Source organism: Antedon mediterranea, chromosome 5 (genome assembly GCF_964355755.1).
Source record: "Antedon mediterranea chromosome 5, ecAntMedi1.1, whole genome shotgun sequence".
Taxonomy (NCBI): Eukaryota; Metazoa; Echinodermata; class Crinoidea; order Comatulida; family Antedonidae; genus Antedon; species Antedon mediterranea.
Window position 1 is genome coordinate 12,567,750 of NC_092674.1, and position 23,013 is coordinate 12,590,762.

At 32.5% G+C, this 23,013-nt stretch overlaps 1 protein-coding gene across 1 annotated transcript in view; it reads right to left on the reverse strand.

Annotated features, from left to right (window-relative positions):
• Positions 1-4,128: 4,128 nt before the first annotated feature.
• The window catches only part of LOC140049702 (uncharacterized), a 56,079-nt gene continuing 37,194 nt past the window's right edge, over positions 4,129-23,013 (reverse strand). The window contains exons 7-9 of the mRNA XM_072094651.1: positions 19,522-19,620; positions 10,436-10,534; positions 4,129-5,763 (exon numbers count right to left, since the gene is read on the reverse strand). Coding sequence (XP_071950752.1) covers positions 5,554-5,763; positions 10,436-10,534; positions 19,522-19,620 — 408 coding nt within the window. The 3' untranslated portion in view covers positions 4,129-5,553. The remainder of the gene's footprint in view (positions 5,764-10,435; positions 10,535-19,521; positions 19,621-23,013) is intronic.

The window sequence follows — 23,013 nt, forward strand, 5'->3', positions numbered from 1 at the left end:
TATTAGGCCTAATTATTAGTCTCTAAAGCTTGTATCTATTCTAGTAGTCTGTGTGGGTGTGTGTGTTACTGTTAGGTACTCCGAGTAATAAGTACACACAATGTATTCTCGTGTTCATATACGCGCATTTTTAAAGTTCCTTTGAGTACATGCATATTGTTTGATAATAAAATAACAGAATTAAAAAATTACAGTACACAAAATTATACACATTCTTTATTCTCGTGTCTAAACTTTCTTTGGGCTATGACCAATACTACTTAGTTGCATGTGTCTTGCCTAGCTGTCGATTAGTCTCGACACATTTTGCATAGTGGTAGTGTGTGTGTGAAGACTCCTCAAGAGTGCGCCAAGGCAATCACGTGAATCCTAGGCCTAGGAAGAATCGTATCGCAGTTGTAATAATTGCTATACGCTTGGGTGCACACGGAACAACAAATCATGAGGGGTCCCCAACTCATGTACGAAAAAAAAATCGCATCCCTAACAGCCTATCTCCACTACTCCTAGCCTAAGCAAAATCACCACTATCCCCTGAACCCCAACCGTATCCCCCAACGCCCCTCTACCACAATGGGCGTTTTTTCCTTGGAGGCATGGTGATGTAGTTGAACACAGTAACAGTAAAGAACGTGTATATGTTCACACAGGAATGGATGTATTCAAATACTGTAAAACTGTTGTAGTATAATTTTACAATTCGATAGCCTACAACCACGAGCCCTAGCAAAAATGACATCACAAACCACCAGACCCACCCCCTCCCACAAAAACCCCAGGAGTCGGGGGAATAAATGTAGTTTAAAACCTTCCGGGTACAATTGCCATCATTTTGATATCCCATATGTATGGTTACATGCAGAAACAGAAATTTGTATAACGAACAATCATCGAAAGTGGGGGTTTTGACCACATTTTGGTCCCTAACTTGGATCCTAGGTGGTGGATGATGTTCAAATATAGCTTAGAACATTCCCGGTTCAATTGCGGTCATTTTGATACCCCATATGTAAGATTACGTGCAGTAAAAACAATTTGTATAATGAACAAACAAACAAACAGACAAACAAACAGTCTCTCTCTCCGTTTATCCAGTAGGATTCACTCAGCTGTGTTGGCATGATACTTCTATCACTGTGACCATACTTGAAATGAGTATCTTGAATAACGAAATCAGCAACAGTTGGTCCCATAGAAATGAAAATTGGTTGCTTTTTAGTCGGCTGGAATTATATTGCTTTTACGGCCACAAAAAGTGTCAGTACTCTGGTTTTCAGTGTGAACCACAAAAACATCTACCCTTGCGCGTGTACTTTTCGCGGAAAAATATTTGGACGTTTAGCTCAGCACATAAATTCCTGATTAAAAGTATAAATTCGCGTTACAGTGTGCTACATCGACGGTCGAAAATAACCGTTGAACAAAAAGTCATGTAGCTAGATCATTACGTAATCTTCAACACGCCAGTTAATTCATAGAAAGTTAGCTAACTTATTTCTCCATGATAGAACAAAAGAGTCTAACACAATTATCGGGTCCTGATGAGTTGTAGGTCTAACTTGTAAAAGAAATATAAAGTTGGTTGAGTATGTTTCAATGTTTCGGAAGCTTTACTGTACTTGTTTATCTTTAAACTGCATCATCATTTTTTTTTTCAGATTGAACTTAACTGATTTTAAATCAATTGGAGCTCATCAGTTATATACATTATAATGATTTCAGATTTGACAAAATAATTAAAACTGATTACATTAAATGTTTTAATATTTACATAAACAATGGTACGAAGACGTAAACTTATTGTGAACTTCTGCATTTAAATTATATTATTAAGAGGTTAATTAGGCCTATTTCAAATAACAGTTCCGAATAATTGGATGTGTTGCTTATTCTCGAAATTGTCTTTTATTTCAAACTCACATAAACGGGCACTGAAATCTCCGTTATTAAACACATTATTTTAAGCTTATTCAGTATTATTTAATAGTATTATTCAATTATTTATATATATATATGTTGTTCCTTTTTCTTCTTCTTCTTCTTTTTACTTGATTAGATAAAACATGTTAGTGAGAAAATGCCCATATTTTAGTTAACATTTATCATCTAATGATATTATTTTAAGTATACCCACAAATTGCACTTTTTATGTATACTTAAATAGGTTGTTATTTTCGCATATTTGTTGCTGTTAAAATAATAAATATTTCACTTAAAAAAACTTTCCAAAAACAGTGGTACACAACAACGACGACAACAAAGATGTGAAAACAAACTCTATTTTACGTTCTTGTCACTATAAATATTTTGAACGATTGAGTTGGAAGAAAAGGTGCGTTATGTGCAAAGGTAAAATAAAAAAAAAGATATTTCAAAACCAGTGTTACACTGTAAAAATGATTTCGGAAAAGACACAAATAAAGCATTATTAATCAGCAATTAGCACTGTCTACTCATCAACCAAACTACTGCACCAAACGCGCCGCAAAGCAAATATTCAATTCACAGTCATTCATTTTTTATTTTTTTTTAAATAATGTATGTACTATGAAAACATTTCTTCTGGTTTCGATTCGTATAATGATATAAGTAGTTATTTGATAGTAAACCAATACAACTTACGTTGGCAAGACAGTTTCGTCTAGCTGTCAGCTTGACTTCTTCAGTTGCTATGATGCATGTTGTCTCCGACTGGTCTCCTTTCCAGCCACTATATGTTTTTCTTGTGTAGCCTAGGGGACCAGTCGTCGTCAGAAGCTGATCGTAAATGTGAGATAGTTGGTGCGCGCCTTCGTCTCTATTCATCTTTGTATTTTTATTTTGCTTTCTTATGCTGATGCTTTCTTTAATTTTACGTTTAAGCCAAACTTGTTCTTTGTGTAGTACCTCTATCTTATCCCTGTTAGGTATGTGGTTGTGTGTGGTCATATGGTCCGTGATTGCTGATTTATGTAAAATGGAGAACGAAACTTTCCGTGATGCACGCGTCTGTATGTCCTGTGTATTTTCCTCAACATCTTTCTTGTGTTATTTAATTCTGGTTTTGAGTGCCCTACCCGTTTCCCCAATGTACACCATCTCATAGTTGGTGCAACCCACTTTGCAGACAACACCACAGGAATCCTCTTTGCATGCTTTATCTTTCGGTCGGACGATTAAGTTTTTAATTTTGTTAGATGGTTTAAAGTATGTTCGTATGTTATATTTTTTTAATGTTCTCTTGATTTTCTCTGACAGGCCTTGAATATATGGGATGGATATCGACCCTCTTATGTCTTCTGTTTCGGGTTGTGTGTCCGTTTTTTGTTTATCTTAGTTACGTTGTACCTTTCTAATCGTCCATGTAGGGTAGTTACATTGTTTAAGTGAAGTATGTATCATCTTAGTTTCGTTCTGTTTGTCTGCATTATTTGTGATTATCGTGTTACATCTGTGTAGAAGTGTGCGGATAACGGATAACTTGTGTTGTAGAAGATGAAGAAATTTTAGTGTTGATGTTGCCTTCCCCATCAACTAAAATTAGCGTATCCAAGAATGGGATAGAGTTGTCTGTTAAGGACATTTCTTCGCAAGTGAAATTAATGTCATCATCGATTTTGTTTAAGTGTTGTAATAATGGTTGTGTCGCATCCTTGGGAATTATTGTTATAATGCCATCTACATACCTTTTCCATATCCTCGGTTTTATGTCGGTGTGAGCTGTAGTTATTGCCTCATTTTCCAGCCATTCCATAAATAAATTCGCAACAATCGGAGAACATGGACTACCCATGGCCATACCTGAATTTTGCTGGTAGATATCCCCTCTGAAGCTGAAATATGTGGTGGTGAGTACCAATTGAAGCAATTCCATAATGTCGTTGATATGTAACCACGTTCTCTCTGATAGTTGTTTATCACAGTGTAAGCGTTCTTCAATTATTTTGAGAGACTTGTTGACTGGTGTTTTGGTAAATAATGACACTACATCATAAGAGACCAATGTTTCATTTGGCTGTAACTATCAAAGAACTACTTATATCATTAATGTATGTATTGTTTTATATTATTGTAATATTCGATGTTTTTTTTACTATTATAATGCCAATTATTATCCTATTGGAAATAAGGATTTAGTCGAAACCAGCCTAGTAATTTGAATTTGTACGCCTGGTATCATTCTCAGACCCCTTCTTTTACAACCATAGGGTCTAATAAAATTTCGAAGGTACTCTGACACTAGATTATCCGAATTATGAACATTCAAATGTCATAAATTGAATTCCATAATATAAAGGAAGCCAATGAAGTTCGAAAGGAAGAGGTCCTGCTCTAACACTTAGTAACATCTCAAATATAACCTAGCGTTTTGTAATATTTTCAGTTTTTTACCAAAGATACCAATAAACTGCGTGTTACATTAGTCCAGTCTATAAAGGAACCAGTCGCATCAGCGCACGTCGTATATTACCTTAAACAGTCCTCATTCTGCATAGACCTCTTGCTCACCCTCTAGTAAGTATGGACGATGAATTGTTTGAAAAAAACCTCGGTTACCATATAATTATTGCAGTGCTTGCTATTCGTTAAAATAAACCTAATCTGTTTGTCAATGTCTATTTTAGACTATATAAGATGAGGAAGATTTTAAGAACCATGCTTATTATTCGGGGCGGGGTGGGTATTAGGGGTTGAGGCTTTCATTCGCGGGAGACATTTTTTGGTAAAATTTCATAATAAATACATTTTGTTGTTTATGTCCTTTATTACTGAATGTTAATTTCATTGATATGTATTGCTTTTGCTATCTGAGTGTTAAGTAAATGTATTTGTATGGGGCAAACCTTTATCTAACGAAATCTTCTCCAATTTGCTTTTGCTATTGGTGAATAAAGGAAAAAAATCGTGAACACTAAACTTAAGGATATTACCACTACTACTACTCATCCTTCCTTATTTTAGCTCTCGTAATATAAAATCTTCTTTGACTGTACTTGAAAAAAATCCCTAAGATATGGGATATACATACCGCACATATCTACGTCAGGAAAAGACAATGTAAGTCGCTTTGTACAAAGGTGAACCTTTTTCATGATGTAACTGCTGCTGTCAGTATGCTGTTATTTACCTACCTAATAGAGCAACACCTTCCCCGCGATTAAGTGTACATTTAATGAAGAAAGAACAATACTTAAAACTGTTACGTAAAAAAGGCGAGCGGCGTTTATTGTAAGTAATATTTTAGATGAATTAATATTATCAACATGCACAAGTACCTTAAATTGATTTCTACAATGAAAAGGATTCCAATGAAAAAAAGTGTGTCCTGCTCTAAAACATAGTTACACCTCAAATACAAGTTATTTGGTAAGATCTTGCTTGCATTGCTTTAAAAGACAACGAAGTAAACTATCTTTGATAAATGACTTCCCAAAGTCAATATTAACCTTGACAAGGCACCGGTGTTCCGAACCATAATTATGTGAGAGTTACGACCGCCATGCAGTTATCGACAGTACAGTCATCCTCGCTACAAATTACAGTATCTATAATATGACCCGCATTGTGGTTGGTTTATTTACCTATATTATTACCGGCACGCCCATTAAATTGTAAATAATTTTTTTTTTTTAAATCACACTGAATTATATAGCACCTGTTATTAATAATATTTGTAACACTTACATTGTTTGGAAGATCCACTTTAGCACCTGCCTTGAGCAAAATAGTGCAAACGTCTGTGTGGCCCTCTTGTGCAGCTCCATTTAAAGGTGACCATCCATCCTGAAATAATAACACACATCATGTTATAGAAGTAGTAGTATAGTCTTCTACAAAAAGCTATTTAATATTGTATTGAAATCTTTTCGATGTGATCAAGTAAAACTAGCTTAAACACCAGGTGAGGGCAAACAAATTATATTGATCTTGCATTCCAATATCTATAGTTTCCCCTATGTTTCATAATGTTTGTGATTGTATGTGTGTTACACGAGCTTGTTGAAAATATGCACTTTATTATTAGTGGGGGATAGTTCAAATTACACAATAAAATCTCTATTCATGTGTACACAAATGTTGTAAATAGAGAGGCAATTTAAAAAAACTAAAAATAAACAGTGTGGTAAAAAATGTTATCAGAGGACTGAATATAGATAATACTTCATAGTTTTATTTTCATGCTATAGCAAAAATTATCCACCGTTTATCAACCATCTTTTTTCATCTTCTATAGAGTCACCAGACATGTAATTACACTAGGTTCAACTACTTAACTACTGAAAAAAGTCTTACTGGTTTTTATAGCAGAATTTTACAAAATTGTGTATTTGACCATTTTAAGGGAAATCCACTTGTTTTCGTCTTGATGTCTATTACAATTATTTGATTTCTATTACAATTATTTGATTTATGTACAATTTACCAGATATTATATTTAACATTGTTGCCTGTACCTAAGCTTTAACTTAAATAAAGATTATTAACATTTGATGTTTTCTTTAAGATAATGTATTGTATATGCATGCATTTGTTTTGCTTGTATATTATTTTGTTATATAGTACGGTACTTTTATACGTAGCATTTATATATTGCAAATTCGGTAAGAAATTGTGGTCCTTAATATGCATGAAAGATGGTACTAGTTCTGCTACCTGTTATTTTGCTACAATTGTCAAAGAACCTATTGATACAGTGCACTGATTGCGTAGTAGAATACTGTAGTTTGATACGGTTAGTGTAATTTTGCGACGGTTGAAAACTTCAACCTTTAACATTTTTTGTTGGAGACATTGATATACGCACTGTCATATGGAACTTTTAAAGTTAAAACAGCCCCAAATCATATATTATGATAAAGTGGTGTTTGCGTTTGAACTGGCAGTTACGACTAAAATGTATCGAGGCCCCAAAATATGTTCAGATAACACATTTTGACTGCTAAATTCTTAACTATTGGTTTCATTTTGCTGTTACTGGTAGAGGATATGTTTAAACAAATTTTTTTACCAAATCAAATGAATACGTCGATTCATATCCATTTTGTGTACCATTTTAATAAAATCGTGTTGCTCTGTAGGCTACATCACAATATATACAAAAACAGAAAAATCACCATTAAAAAAATCATTCCCTAATATTTAGTACTCTAAATGGTAAAAACTATTAGGAAATCTATGTGTATGAGTTGTGATGGACCGCTTCCTTGAACTTCAAAAATGAGATGGGTTGGGTCTTGCAAAATCAAATGTGTTTTCTTAGTAACGTGATCGCTAATCAATCAAATTGAAAATATACGTGAAGCATAATTAACAATACATTTGAGTTCCAACTTATCCTTACATGTGGTCTCGGTAAACCATGCACCAATGATAAAAGTGAGAATACTTTCAATGACCGATTTATTAAAAAAAAACGCAGGCCTGATGGGAGGTTTAACTTCAAACTATTTAAGTCTATGCAAAAAGTAAAAACGTTGAGCATGGGCCTTAGTAATAATACTTATTGTCGTGCCATTTAAGATCTCTAGTGATTTATTTACAATGTCAATTCTAGAGGGGGTATTTCTGTCACAGTCAAAAGTGACGGATATGTAAAGTTAAACGCAAAGGGTAATTTGCATAGAACTAGTCAGGTGTATTACCGTATAAAAGAATTGCGGAGGAATGTAGTAATTACACCTCACATCAACCTTGTAGAGAAGGGAGGTGTCGCACCTCAGCAACAATACAGATTGACCATTGTAAGTAAGATACTCATTTATTGTAAGGCTATATACTTATAATACTATATACTTGTAATAACGATAATGTATAGGTTACAATGTGATTCTGTGCTAACGTAGATAATTATAACAATTAAACGTTAACGTTTGTTTGTAGTGCTGCCCGTTGGGCTGAAGTTGATTTGTAGTAAATCGTAAACCAAGCCGAGTATACACATGCTTGTTTATGTATGATTGGAATGTAATTGGTAGTGAACAAGTCCACACAGAAGTGACCGGCGGAAAAAGAAATAAAGACATTCAGTTGCTAATATTATATATCTGTATACTTTTAATTGCGTTCTTCAGTGGCCATATAGTTCAATCTGGGCGTAACAATTTCATACTGTAGGTGATTTACATTTTGTGTTATAAAATGTCGAGTGTTTCACCTGCTTTGATAGAAACTATACTGTAATGAGTTGAAAATGTAAACATATTAGTATATTAGTAAACCCATGATGTACTGCAAACCAAACTTGTGTATTTGTGCACATAATAGTAGGTGACATTTGTATAATTGAGACCGTTTTATTTGATACGAACAAGCATGTGAACTCACAAAAAACCTACATAACCATATAATGTAGTACATTTTGAATGTTGACATGATATGATAAACATTAAACATGTTCATTCTAACATAGATTTTTCTCAGATTACACCACTATCACGTTTATATTTTTATAATTATTAATTAATACAAACGTTGAGAAGCAACTCTCAGTAATACAGTATTTATTTGTATATTATGTGTTTATATATCCAGCAGTAGAGCCTACCCACAGTCACAGTAATACATCTTCTTTGTACATGTGTTTATATATCTAACAGTAACCACATTCACAGTAAAAAATCGATTCTAATGGTGACCAAAAATGGGTAATACGTATTTACAATATTTCTAAAGTATTGCAATATTATATCTCAGTTTTAAGTTTATTCTCCAAATTTACCTACAAATTGGGAGTCTGAGAGATTGGAATGTTCTATTCATCGCAAATCAATACATTTGTATAAACGTATATTAAATCTAACAAAATAGTATTTTTTTAAAGAAAATCGGTCTGTCTTCAACATTATGAGACTGTACTCGAGCTGTTCAACCGGTTTTCAGCTATTAAAGCTCAGGTACAGGCATGAATTTTAAATATAATATCTGGTTAAGTACATACATGAACTATTTGTAACAGAAATCAAGACGAAAAAACATGAATTTCTATTAAAATGGTCGAATACAAAATATGGCAAAATTCTGCCATAAAAACCAGGAAGATTTTTTTTCAGTAGTTATGTCTTGATAGATTCGTAACGGACGCATATTCAAATGAACCAAATTTACTAGAATTTAGTAATGAAGCAAGTTTTAGATTCGTCTTAAAAATATATCATCGCATCCCATCCTATTACTATTGAAACCGAATTGAAACATTTTAACAAGCTTTTTATGATGGTCACACACATCGTCAGATATATGTATAGTAATGAGAAATATACAAACAATGATGTTGTTGTGATGTGTGGGTGTTTTTGGGGAAGGAATTTGTTGGTAACATTAATTTCATAATAAAATAAATTCCCCTAGATATGAACAAGTACAACACAGAATACAGAATTGTGTGTATAAATATATGTGGGTGGCGTGGCGTATATTAGAGGGTGGAGGTTGAATATACCAAAGATGTTTTATGGGGGAGAGGGCGTTCGTATCCCGGGTCTCAACGGCGATATATGCAGATAGCGCGCAACCTGTTCAAATCTAACATCAATTCAACAACTCGGCTACCATTCGGCTATATCGAGATTTTACCTGATTTGAAATACATCTATAATTATAGCTATAATCAGTTCTCCCGATGTAGGCATAGACCCCGTTTATGATATTTAAAATTGTATATACTGATTTTAAAATTTACCCGCAACATAATTTGATGATGTTTTAATATAATTGATTTGTTGATCGTTTTTTTGCACAAACAAAAATGTGATGTGCCCATATATGGACATGATGATGTCATATAATTACCATATTTGGGCACACTAATTTTATAGTGTAGACAGCTTGGAATGTTACGCGTGGCCGTAAAAAAAGCTAAACTAACATTGGAGGGGAGCAAAAACTCGGCAGTCGCAAAATAGTATTAGTGAAATGCGTAATAACATTGCAGTAATATTTATTAATTCATAAAGTTTATGAAATAATCAAATAATAATCATTTTGATTATAAAGTGCGACAGCTCGATTACTACAAGTGCGACACAGTACAAACGGGGTTTACAGATAGTAATTATATGCGATGTGTCTTTTTTTAAGACAGTACTTATCAGGAATGGACCCTATTTGTGTCCTTTCTTGCGTTTCGGGATCATTAATTTGAAAATAATATTAAGGTCTGTGGTGAGATCTTACTTGGAGATTCAGGGCTTTAAATGACCGCGACTTAAAAACTGTATTTGATTTAAGATGTCAAGATTAACATTGATGAGGCAGCGTTGTTCCGAATTACGTGAGGGGTACCGTGCAGTTCTCGACAATACATTCATCCTCACTACAAAGAGGCCTAAGTTGGTTCATTTAGGTATGTTATTACTGATACGCCCTTTAAAAATTGTAAAATTAGCACTTTGTTTTAATCACACTGAATTATAATTATACTGTAGTACATATTATTATTAATGTTTGTAGCACTTACATTCGTCTGAAGATCCAAATTAGCACCTGCCTTGAGCAAAATAGTGCAAACATCCGTTTGGCCCTTTAGTGCAGCCACATATAAAGGTGACGCTCCATTCTGAAATATTACAAACATTATGTTATAGTATTTTTTACTCTAAACAAAGTATTATAATATTGTCCTGCAATCAATACGATGTAATCAATTAAAAATAACGTTATAGATTTAAATAATGCTAATAATAGAGGGCTAAAATCACGCATTATGGCTTTGCACGATATTTTTTGGCGTTCCAGATAATTGTTTTTTTATTGTTTACGTGTTTTAATATTATTTATGATTTTCAGACATATTTTAAAAGCTTATATGCATGAAAATAGTGTAGTTTTCTCATCTTCTAAATCAAATGTCAACTGTATACGTGAAGCATAATTTTATTGGATTGTTATTGTATTGTATTATATTGTTAAAACAATACATTTCAGTTCCAACTTATCCTTACATACATAAACTTGGTTCTTAATTGATATGAAAATCCTTATTGCAGCTTAAAAGAAGCTATACTGGTATTGAGCGCAGTAACATCTGACAAACGGCGGGCTTTGATAACTACTGTAAAATCAACAGGGGCTAAATTTGAACCAGAACACTGGGTTAACCCGATATTAATCACGAAGATGCCCTGGATTATTTATCATCATATTTTAAATCAGATGTAATTGGAATTCTATAAACCTCAGCTTCATCCCTATTTCTAGATAAATGCCATTCATACTCATTGAGAGTTGGCTGGTTTATTTAGCAGAAACCAGATATCCTTTAACTTGCATCAGCTTAAACTTATTTTAGTTTGACCAAAATTATGCAAAAATCCCTCCTACTCCCCTTGGGAGTTTTCTGCCGCTAGTTAGACCCCCCTCCAAGGCAATTATTGTTATTGATTATACGTAATTAGTTAGCTTAGCAATGATCTATGCCTCAAAAGCTCGGACGAGTTAGAATTTGAGGGGAAATGTCATAGGTCAAGGTCACAACTAACAAAAAACTATTTTACTGCCTAGAGACCACAGTTTGTATCCAATTCTCACTAAATTTAGCCACAATGATCAATGATTCATCATATAATTGTGGTTACATTTTGAAGAATCAGGGTCAAAGATCAAGGTTCACAAAAAACAAAAAAAAACTTGAACCTGCGACCTCAACTGTGAGAGGCTGGATACATAATCATTACACCAAACTTTCATCCACAACTTTGCAGTGTGTAGTTAGCCTATTTACACTAATAAAAAAAAAATAAAAAATAAAAATATATATATATATTTTCCAGAGACATTTTATGTAGGGGAATTTTACAGTAGGCGGAGGTTTGTACTCTCAGAGTACCCTCTAGTTGGAACTGTTATTTGTAATAGTACAGGCCTAATTTAAATGCAGAAGCTCACAGTAAGTTTACGTCGTTGTACCATTGTTTCCTGTTAATTGGAATGTAATCAGTTTTTATTATAGTGATTTCTGATTTGACAAATTAAATTTGTCAAAACCAGAAATCACTATAATGTATGACTGATGAGTTCAAGTTCAATCTGAAAACATCACTGATGACACAAATTATAGCTAAACATTAATTATTATTGTCAACATAATCGAGTTGAAGGTATTGCTGTATATGTACGTAAATATCATAGTATAGCATACTGACAAAAAACGTTACATAAGGTAATTAGTCTATTTTCGTATACTAAGCGACTTACATTTTCTATACCTGACATAATTATTTGAATTATGTATATCCCAATATATTTGGTTGGTGTCATAATAGGCGATTTTAAACTCTCATAAACATGCAATGAAATCCTCGTTATTGAAAAAAAAATCTATTTATTAATATTAATATAATATGTTTTCTCTTTTTACTTGGTTAGATAAAACATGTTACCGAGAAACGGCAAACATTCTAGTTTAAATTCTTTATGTTAAGTACCCACAGATTGAACTATTTTCTGTAAGCTTAAATAGGTTTTCTTTTCGTTCATGTGTTGGGAATAGAAAATATTTCTCTTCAAACAGTTTCCAAAATATTGGTACACAACAATGAAAAAAAAAATGTGTGTTAAGTTCTCGGTTACGGTCAATAGAACCATTCTTGCGACAGAGTTGAACTTCGAAAATACCGGTCAGATGTACAGTGGGGGAAAGGCACTTCGCGTTTTGACCGTTAAATCGTGTAAAATCGACTTACTTCCGCATTGACGATTTTGAAGCGCCACCTATCGTTGAAAACTGAAACCACGATTTTTCGTCGCCTAGCAAATAAGTGCTGTTTTATTTTAAGCTCTCATGAATATTTATGAACCGCCCAACATTACCTATTATGGTAAAAGCATTTCCTAATAAGTATAATTGGATAACCAATCGGTTTCCTTCAAAGAAACCAAAGCTAATACAATACATTCGGCGACTGAAGTCGGGACTCGTGAAATTTATAAATGTGGTACGATTTGACTACTGTTTTGTTGTCCATTTTCTGTCCATAGTCGGAGGTGCATCCCAACAAATTACAAAAATTATAATCAATTGTTTTATCAAGAATAATATTAGTTTAATCGTTTAATCGAGTATGATATATTTCTATCCTGTTAAAAATTTGTTGGTGTATTCTCAGGCCTCGAAAGGTAGGTACATTTTGTAGCTGTGAGCGTGGTTTCGGCAACGCGAGACACGTGTATCAGTATAGGCGATAGCGAGACGTGTGTTGTACTGTGTTGATGCTGATCCGATAATCGTTAAGTTGTACTGATTACGAGTATCATTGGTCCTGGCCGGCCTAGCCTGGTCATCTGATCCTCCCAAAAAATACTTTTTTCAATCAGTATTAATATTATTATTTTTTTTTTCATTTATTATTTGATTTATTAGGCTCAATAGATGCCTAGCTAGGCTACTACTAGTTGGCCTAGATTATATAAATAATAATAGTAAATACTGTAATTTAAATAATAAAATACAGCCCCCCCGTTTTACTTCTTAGGACATCATATAATATTATAATTATATATACAGCCAGACATTAACATTTTTTTTAAATAATATTTATTATTTTTTCTGACACTTTCAGGAATCGTTGATGATGCAGAGTTCTTCGTCATTGTGACTTCAAATTGAGAGTGAAGTGGATAAAAAGATGACACCGGTACCTACCGACATTGTCATACCCAAACTATAATTTAATAATTTAAAACAAAATGTTGAATTGCAAATAATATATGTATGTTGCAGAGGATTTAGATGAATTACAATACAAATGTTTTATGTTGAATGCGAGTTATACTCTGTAAATTATGTTATTGTCATGTGGTAGACCTTAAAAATTGAATATTTATTGTATGCTAGGCCTATATTATATTTTATTAATACTATTACTGTATTACTATTATTTATATTAACAGTACTACTATAGTTGAATAAATAATTTGTTATTCAATCTAATTGCTTATTTGTTCATCGATAACAAAACAATTGTAAGCAAGTATATAACAGTTCTTGTTAGCCGCTTATTTCAGGTCATATTATTAATATTAGCTAGGCCCGATCACAACGTCACTAAGTGACTTTCCGCCCCTGGAACAATCGTTCGCTAAATAGGGCTAGGCCTCGGACTCGTATAAAAGCTATTATAATAGTTATGATAAATATTCCTCAACTAAAATGTATATTGTGATAAATAAACAAGTAATAATATACGTTGTATTGGAATGTATTTATTTATATGAATTCTTATACGCGGACAATTATAAACATCGCGTATATCGTTCGCTATAAATAAATTCATAAACACGATGACGACGTGTTTACAAAATGGCGGTTTCGCTAGTTTTCGATGGAACAAATAGAGATACCTTTAGTTTGAATAGTCGGAGCTGCATCCCAACAACCGAATTTTGTATCTTAATATCGTATTCTGTGGATTATTAATTTTTCTAACAGGGATTTTAAATTCAGGACTGTTCAATTTTTCTAAATATTTTATTTTAACGATTTTCTAGAGTAGGCTACAATTTCGGAAAAAAGACATTGGTTTATTTTGCCGTTAAATTATAGATTATCGTTTTGTTCAAATACATTTAATTTTACATGACAATATATCACAACCATTTATGAATTTATTTCACTAACAATATTTTTCCGATAATCAGCTAAATTTACAAATATTGTGTTTTTCAAACACCCTAAAATTTAGCAATTTTGAACTAAATTAGAAAAGTAGGGCGCCCTCTCCGAGTCGAAATTTGACACGATTTGTCGACTGGCTCTCCCACTGTGTAAAAACAAGTAAAACAGAATAAATTAGCAATTGTCACTGCATACTCATCCTTCAAACTAGCCGCCATCAAGCAAACACTCAATTCACACTCATTCAGATAAACAAAAAAATGCACTTATTTTCGGATTATTTTTTTCTTACTTAATTTGTGTATTATTTTATATTAATGTACATCGTTTTTATTTAATATTATGACTCCAATTATATATTGGAAATAAGGATTTGATCGAGTCGACTTTAGATTTGCAAGTAACAGAGAAGCATTTCTCTTGTCCGTTGTCAGAAGGTTATTGAATCTTTGTTGATGATTTCTCTAATACCTATATGTAATTAACCGCTTTACGTCAATCTGTGTAGTAGGTACTAACAATAATATGTATTAGAACTCTAGTAACTGTCCTTTTCTGATATCTATCTTCGACTCAATGTATTTCATTTCTTTCATGAATATGAACAGTTTATCTTAAATGAAAGTTGAATTGAATTTGAATTGCTTGTTTATTGTATTAACCATTTTCTGTAATTTTAGTATTAATTTCTTTAAAATGAATCTTATGAGCGTTAGTTTTACAGCAACAATAGTACTTTATTTAACATTTTATAATAAAAATAAATTACCTTGGATATGAATAAGTACAACACCGTGTTTGATATTATCAAGAAGTGATAACAGTAAACAATTGTATGAATATGCTTGATAAATAAATAGACATAGCAGTCAATGAATTATTCAACAATTAGTATAATTGTGTTTGTTTTAGAATACAATATTGTGTGTATAAATGTACGTGGCGGAGCGTTTATTAGAGGGTGGAGGTTGGATATTCCAAAGATGTTTTATTGGCGAGGGGCGTTTATTCAAATATTTGCGGTAGGCCTAATTGGTATAATCAATATATTATTTAGTTTAAATCAAACACCAAGTAATGACAATCATTACCCAAAAAGAAAATTAGAATATTTAATAATAATAAGCCTTGGCTCACAAAAGATGTAAGAAAGGAATTACTTAAGAAATATATTGCATCCAAAAACAAATGCAACGAGATGGAAAAGAAAAAGATTCAAAAATGTGTAAATAATAAAATCAAAGCATGTAAAAAAGAATATGAAGAAAAAATTGAGAACAAATTCAAGTGCCGGGACACCCGTCAGGCCTGGAATGGAGTTAGGAAAATTACAGGTATGGGGAAGAAAAATAATGAAATTGAACACAGTTTTAAACCAAATGATTTTAATATTTTTTATTCTAGATTTGATGAAATAAATTTTAAATGTGAAATGACTGCATCTGCTGAAGGGTTTAAAAATGAAATGAATGATAAAAGTGCAATAAAAATTGATGTAGATGATGTTAAGAAATATATGGAAAGGGTAAATGTTAGTAAAGCAAAGGGTCCGGACGGTGTATCAGGGCGTTTGATTAGATCATGTGCCTCTCAGCTTTCACCAATAATAAGCCAGCTTTTCCAGTGTTCACTGAATACGGGGGTGGTACCTGATCTATGGAAGGTCTCTGAGATTATACCTGTTCCGAAAATGTGTAACCCTAAAATCATTAACGACTTCAGACCAGTGGCATTAACATCTATTCTAATGAAGATCCTTGAGAAAATTGTTAGAAGTCAACTAATGTCTGAATGTAGTGATTTTATGGAATACTAACCAATTTGCATATTAATGTAATATAGGGGTCGATGATGTAATTATAACCTTGTTAGACCTGGTGGTTTCACGTTTAGATAAGAAGGGGACCTATGCTCGAGGGCTACTCATAGACTTTTCATCTGCATTTAATTTGATGCAGCCTCATATTTTAATGAATAAAATGTCTGAATGGAAGGTTAATACTTACCTTGCTCTATGGGTTGGTGATTTTCTTACAAATCGGCAACATTATGTTAAAGTTGGTAAATCTATCTCAGAGATTAGAAGGATCAACTCTGGTGCACCCCAGGGGTGTTGTCTGTCACCAAGTTTATTTACAATATATACTAGTGAATATCGATCTTCATGTAGCATTGTGTCATATAATCAAATACGCAGATGACATGGTACTGATTGGTCTATTGAAAAATGCTGACGATCATGTGTATAAGGCTGAATATGTTAAATTAATGTCATGGTGCAATGACAATTACCTTAAGATTAATTTTAATAAAACTAAAAAAATTATATGGGATTTTAGGAAAAAGAAAAATGAAAAGAGTTATCTGATAGTTAATGATCAGACAATTGAATGTGTTCATGAACCAAATATCTTGGTACACATATTGATGATCAACTTAGTTTTGAAAAAAATACGGCCGAGATAATTAAGAAAGGTCACCAAAGGTTATATTTCCTAAGAAAGCTAAATAAATTAATGTTAGCTGTGGTACTCTAAAATTATTCTATGAAACAGTTATTCAATCAGTACTAGTTATCTCTTTTATTGCTTGGTTCGGTAATTTAAATGAAACACACAAGAAAGGTCTCATTAGAATTACTAAGATAGCATCAAATATAATTGGTTGTACGGTTAATGATTTAAAATATCTTTATGAAAAACAGGTCCTAAGTAAATTAAGTAAAATTTTAGAAGATAAGAAACATCCATTGCATATGATATTTTTTAAGAACAAGTCAGACCGGTTACGGGCTCCTAGAGCTGATACGTCAAGAAACCGACTGTCTTTTGTACCAAATTCAACTCATATTTTTAACTCAAAGATTGTTAGATCATAATAGCGCACATGCAATATATATTTTAAAGTTTTACTGTTGATGGATGTTTTAATTAATGTTTTTAAATTGTAAATTTGTTCTATGTATGATGTAATTATGAATGTTTTACCATATTTTTCTGTCGAGGAAAACAATTTTTCCATGTACAATTTAGTATATATGGAACGAATAAAGATTTGATTTGATTTGATTTGATCATCAGTTAATAAGAAACACGTTTTAAACGGCTTGCAACATGAACCAAAGCATCACTGGTCTCAATGACGATGCAGTACATACAGATAGCGCGCAGTCTGTTCAAACATAACAGCAACTCAACAACTCAGCTACCAATCGGCTATATCGATTTCTGATATAATTTTATATACTGATTTTACAATTTTCCCTGCAAAATACCTCGATGATGTTTTAATATGCTGGACTTTTTTTTTGCAGTATAATTTCATTTTGTTTAAACTACAGGCGTTGCCCGTGAAAAAAAACCCCTGCCGATGAAATTAGAAATGTTGTTTTAAAACTTTCTATAATATCTGCCTAAGAGAGAAATTTGAACAATGGAATAGAACATGAACTCAGTACTTTTGGATTTTAACCCACGAAGCCTCAACCTTTGCAATCGAACATTTTACCGGCACAAACGAAGCAAATTGAAAAAGTCAACATGTTGCTGATCTGGTAGATACCATTGACATGTTAGCGAAACAATACGCCATGTGTCTTAGAAAAGATAGTATTAAGGTTTTTTTTATTTTCTGATGTCATCGGTAGACTTTTAACGGCGGTAAAGTTACTTCCGAGTTCGTTATCACTTTGCGATGTCCGGGTTGCAACTACAAATTCGCTGTAGTCACAATAAAACATCTGTACGAAACTCGTGCAGCTGTCCCACATGTGAACGTGACATGTACATTGATATACATTTGAGTAAAAATATTCCATATTTCTCTCTTTAAACAAACTAAAAAAAATGAACTAATTTATATTAATTATACTGTATATGGTTTGGCTATTTAATATTATTGTAACTCAGACTGTTTAAAACTTAATGAAGAAATAGCTCATAATGTTTAATATGTTATAAATTGTGTATACACTACGATACGACGTGACGTTATTATTACAGTAGTAGACAATGTATAAATATTATAATGTACCGATGATAATCTATATATAAATTATGGTTAATTCTGACAAAGGCGAGCACAATGCAAACACTTCGGTACAAATCTCCGCCTTGGATACCTACCTTATCTCTCCCAGATGTACCGCGAAACGTAGATTTGATAACATTAGTTTTCACATCGACGCTATTGTTCCATATTTCAATCTTAGGAAGATATTATAAAGGGTTTTATAAGAAATTTTCTGATTTCAATCAGTAAATTTTAACTCTACGCGCGGTAGAAGTAATTTCCGGGTTCACGGTAAGGTGTTGGTTTCAACCAGGGAGTTGTAAAACAACTACCTGTTTCAAGTGCTTGGTGGCGATAGCCATTTTGTGTTTTTGTTTATTTTCGGACCGCGCGTGTGAAGGTATATAATATAATCATCTAATACACTTAGGTTAGTGAGTACGTTTAGTTTTACGAATATCAAAAGCATAGTAACCGACCGAAATTGTCCAGGCCAGAATGTCCTTCTAAAACTGTTTACGACAAGAGTCATTATTATTCCGAGAACCATCGTCTACACTTCCTAGAGGGGGAGCGAGAGAAGCGAGCTCACCCTCTAGTAATTATTATTAATATTTATAAAGATTAAACAAGTTATTACCAAGTGTGACACCAGTTGTTACAAAACCTTGGTTAATCTGACTTTGCAATTTCAAGATTAACCTTGACGAGGCAGCGGTGTTCCGAACCATGTGAGGGGTACAACCGTGCAGTTCTCGACAATTTAGTTGCAACAAAAATGATCTGTAATATGACCCGCGATGTGGTTGCTTCATTTAGGTATGTTATTACTGACACGCCCTTTAAATTGTAAAATTAAACACTTTTTAAATCACACTTAATTATATAGTAATATTATTATTAATGTGTGTAACACTTACTTTGGCCTGAAGATCCAATTTAGCACCTTCCTTGAGCAAAATAGTGCAAACATCTGTGTGGCCGTTTTGTGCAGCCAAATGTAAAGGTGACCATCCATCCTGAAATATTACAAACTATGTTATAGTAATTTTTCTCTAAACAAAATATTATAATATTGTCCTGAAATCAATACGATGTGATCAATTAAAAATGACATTATAGATTTAGATAATGCTACATTATTAAATTAAATCAAGAGTATCAGCCCTTGATGTTTTCTTGAAGATAATGTATTGTATATGTATACATTTGTCTTTCTTGTATAACATTTATTATATAAGTGCTTTATAAATCTATAAAACAAATAAGTGGGGTTTTTTTGCCTTAAAAATAAACACTTCATCCGATAGTGCTAACTAGTCTGAGTGTAAATTATGATAAACTGGCAGTTAGCTAAAATATCCATACTTTAAATTCTGTTCAGGTAACACATTTTGACTGCTAAATTCTTATCATTCATGGTTTCATTTTACCGTTACTTGGAGGGGATATGTTTTTTTAAATGTTTTATAAAATCAAATAAAAATCTCGATTCATATCTATTTATTTTATCATTTTGCATAAAATACAGTGTTGCTCTACAGTACCATCCAAAAACAGAAAACTGAAAAAAAAACACGAAATATCATTCTCTAACATTCAGTGCCCTAAAGGCATATGGTAATGATTACAGAATCTATTACGAGAGGTGATGGACCTTTTCTTTGAACGTCAAAATAGTGCATTGGATAGGTTGGGTCCTCAGTAAAGTATCTTATAAAAATGAATACTGTAGTCCTATACGTGATGCATAACTAACAATACGTTCCAGCTAATTCCTACATGTGGTCTTGGTAAACTATAAAACAAGGAATAATGAGAATACTTTCAATGACAGATTTATAAAAAAAAGATGTACAGTATGCATAATGTGACTTGTTTTATTGTTAAATAACTATGTAACTATGCATTTTTTGATAGGGATGTAATGGGATAAAACGATCAGCATTACATTCCCTTTCCGATGGATGGATGGTTCAGTGTGGAATGTCGGCCATTTTAAAATACAAATGGCACCTAACTCTTTTGAATTCAGCAACTCAAGAATAACAAAGTTAGCCAATAAAATCTATTTTGGCACACATATCGAGCTGGAGCTAGTTTTCCTTACATATATGTGACTGTATTATACCGTATCATAATGTAGTATATTTTAAATTTTGACATGACATAATAAACATTGAAAGTTCTTTCTAACCTATTTTTTCTCGGGGTACGCGCCGCCGTCTTCTTTATATCTTGACATAGATTGTATATTGTTTTCAATAAGCCGTGCGGAGGATTCAGGTAATGTCTCTTAGTATTAACAGGGAAGAGTTAAATTACGTAAATTAACTCTTCCCTGGTATTAAAGGCTAACACCGCGGCTTTAAAATGTATATTATGAATATAGATTGCTGAACCACCACTCATTCGTCCAAGACGGGAATCATTTATTAAGTTGTCATTTTCAAGATCTATTATATTCGATTTATTGTCGTCAAACCATGTCTCTGACATTACAATTACTGTAAATGTATGACTTAATGACGTTATTATTACATAGTACAGTAGACTATGTATAAATATTATAATGTACCGCGATGGTAAGCCGACTCGCAATAAAATTAATAATATTACAAGTAATATTTATTATTAATTTATAACGATTAAACAAGTTATTACAAAGTGTGACATCAGAAAACCTTGATTAATCTTACTTTACAATGTCAAGATTAACCTTGACGAGGCAGCGGTGTTCCGAACCATGTAAGGGGTACAACCGTGCAGTTCTCAACAATTTAGTCATCCTCGCAACAAAAAAATGATCTGTAAAAACCCGCGATGTTGTTGCTTCATTTAGGTATGTTATTACTGGCACGCCCTTTAAATTGTAAAATTAAACACTCTTTTAATCACACTTAATTATTTAGTAATATTATTATTAATTTTTGTAAAACTTACTTTGTCATAAAGATCCAATTTAGCACCTGCCTTGAGCAAAACAGTGCAAACATCTGTGTGGCCGTTTTTTGCAGCCACATATAAAGGTGACGCTCCATCCTGAAATATTACAAACATTATATTATAGTATTTTCTCTCTCTAAACAAAGTATTATAATATTGTTCTGGAATCAATACGATGTGATCATTTAAAAATGACGTTATAGATTTAAATTATGCTACATAGTTAAATTAAATAAAGAGTATTGACCCTTTTCTTTAAGATAATGTATTGTATTGTATACATATACATTTTTTGTCTTTCTTGTAGGCCTATAACATTTTTTTACAGTGTTTTATAAATTTATAAAACAAATAAGTGTTTTTTTCTTTTTTGGCCTGAAAAGTAAACACTTCATCCGATAGTTCTAACTAGTCTGAATGTAAACTGACAGTTACAGCTAAAAATATATCTAGGCTCCAAATTCTGTTCAGGTAACATGACACTTTGACTGCAAAATTCTTACAATGATTACGGAATCTATTACGAGAGGTGATGGACTTTTTCTTTGAACGTCAAAATAGAGCATTGGATAGGTTGGGTCTTGCAAAATTGAATGTGTTTCCTCAATAAAGTCTCTTATAAAAATGAATCAAATTGAGATTTGCTTAATTATTGTAAGTGAAGCATAACTAAAAATACGTTCCAGCTAATTCTTACATAGTGAATAATGAGAATATTGTTAATGACAGATTTATAAAAAAAAGACTTAAGCCTATGGGAGGTTTAACTACAAAAGATTTAAGTCTACGGAAAAGTAAAGTCTATTTGACGGTAGTGATTTATTTGCAATCTCAACTTCAGATTGGGTACTGTACCGTATTTCATGATTTAGGTGATTTTCCTATTTTTGTTTGTTACTTTGGGTGGAATATACTGTATGGTACTGCAAATAAGTCAATCTATAATAATAACCCACTACTCTAATATTAACCCATGGGGGTTACTCTTAAAGTCACAAAAACATATGATACAGCTGTATTTTGAAAAAAAAGGAGATAATGCAGGTTGATCTTGGGAGTGGGGAAGGATTGAGTGTTTTTGAGTTCAAACAAATTTGTTTATTCGTACTGTTTTATTATTTTGCTATGAGTTGCTGACCAGAAAAGTTTGGGTGGGTTACTATTTTCAGGTGCCTAATTTAAGATTAGTAATAGTAACCCACTACTCTAATAGTAACCTCCTTCCAATAGTAACTCACCCTAAAAAACAATCAAAGAATAATAACTGAGGGTTACAATTAGAAGATTTACGGTATATAGAGTACTGCTAACCATAATAGTAGGTAACATTTGTTTTATTTGACACGACAAAACATGTGAACTCCCCAAAAAATTATATAATGTAGTATATTTTAAATGTTGACATGACGTAATAAACATTGAAAGTTCTTTCTAACAGAGTTTTTATCTCGGTTACTCGGATGATG